We start from the raw sequence: 7,660 nt of genomic DNA, 5'->3' as shown, positions 1-7,660 counted from the left end.
ATTTAAGGTAATTGAGTAAATTTATATTTTATATTATTTAACTATATGTTTGTAGATATTAAATGTTTAAACAAAATTGCATCGGTTGAAAGTTTATATCATTGTACCAATATTTAAATAAATAAGTGAAAATCGCAATCTATATACCAAATTCGATTTATATGAATAAAATTATTTTGTATAATTTAAATATAATTATCACTTTATTGCTAATCTGACTCTCTATCATATATATAAATAATTTATGTTTGTAAAATTTTATTGTCAACAAAATTATTTATTACGTAAATAAATTGAAATATTCAATTAATTTTATATATTCATGGTCTGTATATAAGTATATATGTATGTATATTGTTGTTATATACATATATGTATGATCATTCATATTCATTCATTCGTTTTCATTGCCATGCGCACACGGTCGTGGTCATATACACCCGTGCATGCGTGTTAATGCAAACTCCAAACTCGCATTGTAAATAAACAATATACTATGAGCAACTGAAGTAACAAAATGTGAAAATAACGTATAACTGTATTAACAATGGAAAACGATTGTTCAGCGATCGTTTATGTTGCGAACGAAGACAAGGAATTATCTTTTACAATTACTTATGGACAAACAATTGAAGACCTTTGTATTAAGGTAAAATAATTTTAAAACTATATTTCCTCATAATTCTATTTCTTATTATTTTGAGGTTAAATGAATATTTTATTTAGAATTTTACAAGATATTGAATAGTTTTATTGGTATTTTGCAAATATCAACTAAACTTGAATGTATGTGTTGAGTGAAATTAAAATTGAATTAAAATTTATTTTTCACTTTAACTGTTTAAAGATCTAATATAAATTTTGATGAAACTTAGACTTAATAAAAAATGTAATGTAATGTGTACAAGAATATAATAACAACTTTTTAAATTAAATTTATCCTATTTATTTTAGCAAATATTTAAATTTGCATTTTTATTTACATAAAGAATCATTTTTTAGGCCTGTAAATCTCTTGATATAGGTCCAGTAGCCAGGCATCTTTTTACTCTTAGAGATCATTATACGAAACTTTGGTATCCATCAGCATACCCCCTGGAAATGAAAGATAAAAACAAATATGACTTTCGGTTAAGATTTAAACCTTCAAGCTTACACAGACTAAAGCAGGTTGACATAAAAGCCTACGATTATTATTTTCAACAGGCACGTTCAGATGTTATGGATAATAACGTACCAGACATTGTTTATGAAAGACATAAACAAGAATTAATTGGTCTTGGTGTTAGTGATATGTATAGGTTTGTATAATGTATTTAATTCAATCACCTAATGATTTATTTATTTATATTTTCATTTTTAGTGTAATATAGAAATATTTTATATTGTTATTTATGAAATATTTTTATAAATATGGAATTTGTAAGAATTATTATTTCAATTAATTTGCTTTTTGATTCTGGTATGGGTTTTATTAATTAAATAAAGTTCGAGTTTTGTAAAACATTAATTCAATTTTTGTTGTCTTTTTATAGAGTGATGTTAGAAAAAAAAATATCAAGAGAAACAGTGCAAGCGGAATACAGAAAATATATTCCTAAAGAATGTATAAAGCGTCATGCATTTTTTATTAAAAAACCAATTCAGAATGCACTTCGTAAAATATCTGGATATGATGCAAATTATGTTAAAGAACAGTATTTGAAACAATTTGAATGTATGGCACCAAATTACCCATATGAAGAATATGAAGCTTTAATGGATAGAGGTCTTCAAGATCCTCCAGCAAAAATTACTTTAAGAGTCAATTTTAATGAAGTAAAATATTGCGAAACAATTACTAATCCATGGATTACATTATGTGCAATCGAAGATTTATGTTTTGTTTCTATAAGGTTTTAAATTTATTGTTAAATATAATAGATAAATATTAGAAACAAGATTTAAACGTAATTTTTACATTTTTTATCAAAAAAATGTCTTTTTGTAGTAGAAACAGTATTATGCATTATAATGAAATCAATCTTTAATATTTTTATACTCAAATCTTTTTTGTTATTCAGTAGTTTACTATTCAATTGTCTACAGAAAGAATAAGATAGAGGATACTATCGTTTCATAAGAAATATTTGTTTGTAAATTGTATTTAATATATCACAATTGAATACATTATATTATTATTGTTTATATATATTTTTGTATATTTTATTTTTAAAGAAAATTAAAAATATTATCTTTATCTGTAGGAATAGTTTCCTTTTTTTTCTTAGTAAAAGGCAATATTTCTTAGTAAAAATAGTTCTTGTTCTTATAGATCTTGTTGATATAAAATTATAATTGTCATTTATTCATAGTCGCAATTTCTGTGTCGAACCATTATTATAGAAATTAAATTTGATTCGAAACTATTACATATTGTAATAAAAATATTCTTTCTTAAGAAAAATCAAATTTAGTACTACTACTATTTTTCTCTTAAATATTGAAACTTAACGTAATAAAATTTAACTAAAATTCTTTTCCTTTGAGCACTGAACATCTTAATATAATATTATAATTAACACCTTTTTGTTTGTAATATTTCAGTACTTCAAATTTTAATATTTCTACTATTTTCTAGACAAGATAACACAGTGGAAATATCAAGAAAGAATGGTATACCTTCATACTTAATATTTTTGAACAATGCGATTTTAGTGTCCTTTGTTTCTGCTCTGGATGGTTACTATCGCCTAGCAGTTAAATGGACATTTAATTTATGTGGAGAAATTGTCACCCCTTCTTTAGAAAGGTTACATAAATTAAAATGTCATGGTCCAGTTGGGTAAGATTTCATTTACTTAATTTAATATAGTGTTACAGTATAAAATTTTATAAAAGTATAAGAACATAACATTAAAATTTTATTTTAGGCAAGAATTTTCATATATGAAACTCCAACAAAAGCGTGCTAATAAACCAGGTTCTTATATACTTAGAGAGAGTGAAACAGAGTACAATGTATATTATTTAGATGCATGCAATAAGGAAGGAAAATTATTTTCAAAGAGAATAGAAGAAAGGATTGAATCAGATGATTTCACTATTACTGGTGTTTCTAGTCGATACAATACATTGGCACAATGTGTCTCATCTTTCCAAGATTCCGAAGGACAGCCATATCTTTCAGAATGTTTACCGCCATCAGAATATGGTAAATTAAGAACGTTTTTTTAGTTTTATTTTGATCTGTTGTAATAATGTTAGTAAGAGAAAGAATTAACTTGCTTTTTTAGATAAATCATCATTATTACTTTGTGCTCCTGAAAGTGCAGTTAGTGAAGTTGCAGCTGATGAACAAATAGTTGCTTCAGTTTTAGAAACTGGACCTCGTTGTGTACCTCAAAATCAGTTAGAAATTTACAAACCTTTTTTAAGAACTACTAGGATTCAACAATATTCACCAACAGCTCTTTATAGAGCAATTTGGAGATTAACTAAAGGAAAAAAATTAGAAGTTGCTCTAAAAATTTTAAAACAAGAAGAAGAAATACATTTTACAAAAGAATTTTTGGAACTTGCTGGAAAATGGTCCCTATTGCGTTCAAACGCTGTTGTAAGGTGAATAACGTTTTGAATAGATTGGCACATAAAATAAATATAAATCGTAATTAATATTATATAATTACTTTTTATTTTATATATTTTAATATTATATGAAATAATGTAATAATTAAAATATCTTAAGTTATAGTATAACAAATATTAGTAACGTTTTTAAATTTATGTATATCATATTTATACTACAATGACTTTATATGTTGTATTAGATTATATGGTTTAACAGTAACACCATCCATTGGGATGCTTCTGGAATTGGTACGACATGGCTCTCTTGATGAATATTTACGTAGTTCTTCTTCTCAAACTATCAAAACTGTAGATATGGTAGAAGCAACAGCTTGTTTAGCCACTGCTCTTTGGCATCTTGAAGAGAATGGTGTAGTTCATGGTAACATTAGATGCAATAAACTGCTAGTACATGCCCATACTAATAATAGTTTTGTCGTAAAACTTGCCGATCCGGGGATATTTGTATATAAAGAAACAGATATTCACTGGTTACCTCCAGAAACTTATAATGATCCAGAATTGGCTAGACATAGTTTTCAGGCAGATGTTTGGGCTGTTGGAACAACAATTTGGCAAATATTTGCTAGGTAAAGCTTTTTAATAAACAAAATCTACAAATCTTTTGTTATTTCATTATAATTTTGATTTAGTTTAGTCATAGAATTGTTTTCATAGTATAAAGCTATGTAGTAAATAAAATAAACTTGTTTTAATAGCATAAATTATAAAACACGTGTGTTTAATAATATAGTAATTTATCACAAATATTTTATAAGTCCAATTATGATTTAGCATTGATTTAACAAATAAAAGTAAAATTTATAAAAATAAAATTTAATATGTGTGTATGCTATTTAATCCTAGGGGAGCCACATTACAAGAATTCCGAAATACTGCTATTATGAAGAAATATTATGAATCTGGAAAACGTTTACCTATTCCAAATGGTTGTCCTATGGACGTATATAGGTTGATGCTTGAATGTTGGGGAGATTCAAGTGGTTCTAGAAAACAACCTCAAGCAATTATGAGAGACATTAATCAAATTCTGTATCAAGTATACAATTCTCGCAGAAGTCATACGTACGCAACAGCTTTCCCTAAAACACTTACTCCTGAATTGAAAAAATTTGAGCAAGATAACTCTGACTCCAGCGATAATAGGTCAATAAATAGTGAATCAAGAAGTAGTAGTCTTTCTACAGACAATACAAGTCTTCAATGGAATGGCACTGATGATAGTAAGAGTTTCTTTGCTATAGTAACATTGTTTTAACAAAATTTAAAAATTTATTTTATTTAAATTTTAGGCATACAAAGTTTAATTAACACCAATGATAATTATATAGGCAGTACAGAAGACCTCTCTGCATATTTAGGTTGGTTATCTAATGCAAGAAGAGATTCAGAAGGGTGTTCAATTTCTCAAAATAACATTCCTAACATGAACTGTATTGAACACTCCACTCAAGCTCTACGAATAGGACACCCTGGTGATTTAGGCGAGGTAATAAAATAATAAATTAATTGATTGAATATATTTCAACATCTAAATTTAATAGTTGCTACTTATAAGTTTAAAGAATAAAAATAATTTAACCAAATCGTGTTTTCTAAAAATTAATGGTTTTAATTAATTATAATAAACTTAACACATAATATTAATATAAAAATAGGTAATGGGAAGAAATGAACCTGGAACAGAAGAAGATTGTGGATCTGGAAGAAGTAGCAATGGTTCTTTAGGTCAAATGCGAGGCATTTATGAATTAGATATCGATTGTAATATAATTCTGCAAGGCAGAATCGGTCAAGGTTTTTATGGGGAAGTTTATAGAGGTACTTTGGAAAGAGAAAATGGGAAAGATATTGAACCACAACAAGTTGCTATAAAAAAATTGAAAACAAGAGCACTTGAAGCAGATATAAGAGACTTTGAAAGAGAGATTGCTATAATGAAGGTTAATTTAATGATTCAGTTAACTTTTAATTTATTTTTTGTGCAATTTAATATTAATATTGCAATATTAAAACTGTAATAGATATTAATCAAATGAAATTGCAGACCTTGAAACATCCAAATGTAGTGGAAATTCTCGGTGTAATATCAGAACCTGAAGTTTGTTTGGTAATGGAATATGTAAAACATGGTTCATTGCAAAGTTATCTAACAATTCACAAACAAGAATTGACTCATAAAAGACTATTAGGGTTTGCTTTAGATATTGCAACAGGAATGGATTATTTAGGTAGTATGAGTATTGTTCATAGAGATCTTGCTGCAAGAAACATTTTAGTTGCAGATGAAAATAAAGTTAAAATCAGTGATTTTGGATTAGCTCAAGTTACTGGAAAAAATGATTACTACATTTTACAAACTGATCGAGGCCTTCCTATTAAATGGTAAGTTACAGATATAACGAAATTATGTGTTCTTGAGTTTCTATTCTATTCTAGAAAGCCTTTCTTTTTAAGGTATGCTCCAGAAAGTATTAGAGATGGAAAATTTTCTACTCGATCAGATGTATGGTCATTTGGTGTGACAATGTATGAAACATTTGGCTTTGGAGAAGAACCACGTTTACCCGGCCTTGATTCAAGTATAGACCGTCTTCAAAATGAACAAGAAAAAGGAAGTACTGAATTGTTGGCTGCATTAGAAAGAGGTACTCGTCTTCCTTGTCCATCTACTTGTCCACAAGCAATTTATGTAAAACTCATGTATCCTTGCTGGCATTTACAAAGCCATCAGAGACCAGATTTTGCAACTCTTTGCAAGGATATTAAAGATCTTCTTGCTCAATACTAAAAAGCAAAGATAGAAAATAAAAAATACATATGAAATTAAGTGTAAGTTAGGCAATTTTAACTTTAAATTATGTAAAAAATTTGTACAATTTTAATTTTAATAATTTATGGAACTTTGGTATATACTATTTGTCAAAGTTAAATTGAACTTTTTTAAATTTATGAACATTAAGTAGCAATATATTAATTCAAATTTAATAGTTAAGTAAATATGCAAATTGGTAGGTTTTACTTAGAGTATAACTTGACCTTAATTAAAAAATTTATATGAAATTATTATTATAAGTAATTGTTGTAATTATTCAAAAGGGAAGGTATTAATGTAGCTATTTCCTGTTGTCATATATTATTTACTTTAGCATTACGAAAATAAATTTAAATTGTGAATTTGTAAAGAGATACAATTTAGTATAAAGTAGAATGAATTCCACAGAATTCTTTCCTTGTGTATATGTATATATAGGAGTTCTTTTTACATACAAGTAAATACTTATTGTAAAAAAATTAGTATCTTTGCTTTTTGTAAGAAATAAATGATCATTTCATTAATTATATCACAAAATTGAGATTAAGATGAAAAAATAATATTTGTAAAAGTTAAGTAACTGCAATCATATATATGTTTAATACAATAAATATTAAAAGATTTGTTGAATTGGTATATTCATTACAGTATCATTAAGAATTAAGCCTAAATAAGTAAAGTTCGTATAATATATTATACTGTAGTTTGTTAATATTGAAAAAAACTAATACGTCTTTTCACGATTTTAATCTTTAAGCACAAATTTAATTGATCTCTTTCGTAGAAAAGTTTATTTCTGAAATATATGTGTATATTTATCTAATATATGTATATCTACATATAATATTACACAAGCGTACACATAGTGCTACAAAAGTTAAGATATATGTATACTTAAAATAATCTTATCAAAAATCTGTACATATGTATATGTAATTTTTGTAAACTATGTAATATGTTTTTGTCAAAGAAATTTAAAATTTATTTTGTAGTCTTAATATTTGTCTATCTTTTGTAAATATTTTCAACCAAAATATTTCGGAAATTTGTTAACATAAACTAAATGCTTTTTAATTAGGATTACATAGTATTTTTATAAAAATTTTATTACATTGATCAATAACTCTGTTTAATATTAAAAATTTTAATATCAAACAATTGAAATGAAGTTTTAAACTTTCAATCGAATTGTTACTGTAATATATTGAAATATTC

At 25.9% G+C, this 7,660-nt stretch overlaps 1 protein-coding gene across 2 annotated transcripts; it reads left to right on the top strand.

The window, feature by feature from the left end:
* Positions 1-417: 417 nt before the first annotated feature.
* LOC117211945 (tyrosine-protein kinase hopscotch) lies at positions 418-6,431 on the top strand. 2 transcript variants are annotated; one of them, XM_033456305.1, is made up of 12 exons: positions 418-649; positions 1,003-1,301; positions 1,536-1,895; positions 2,621-2,824; positions 2,913-3,193; positions 3,276-3,600; positions 3,810-4,199; positions 4,477-4,853; positions 4,923-5,119; positions 5,289-5,573; positions 5,678-6,015; positions 6,088-6,431. In XM_033456305.1, exons 1-12 carry the CDS (start codon positions 548-550, stop codon positions 6,419-6,421), a joined length of 3,492 nt encoding a protein of 1,163 aa, XP_033312196.1. In that variant the 5' UTR covers positions 418-547; the 3' UTR covers positions 6,422-6,431. The 2 variants fall into 2 exon arrangements, with proteins under 2 accessions (XP_033312196.1, XP_033312198.1); XM_033456307.1 differs by having other exon boundaries at positions 6,070-6,183.
* The last annotated feature ends 1,229 nt before the right edge of the window (positions 6,432-7,660 follow it).

The sequence above is a fragment of the Bombus bifarius genome, unplaced genomic scaffold (genome assembly GCF_011952205.1).
Source record: "Bombus bifarius isolate JDL3187 unplaced genomic scaffold, Bbif_JDL3187 scf7180000008265, whole genome shotgun sequence".
Classification (NCBI taxonomy): domain Eukaryota; kingdom Metazoa; phylum Arthropoda; class Insecta; order Hymenoptera; family Apidae; genus Bombus; species Bombus bifarius.
The sequence above is the reverse complement of the archived record's forward strand: the minus strand, read 5'-3'. Positions and strand labels throughout refer to the sequence as shown.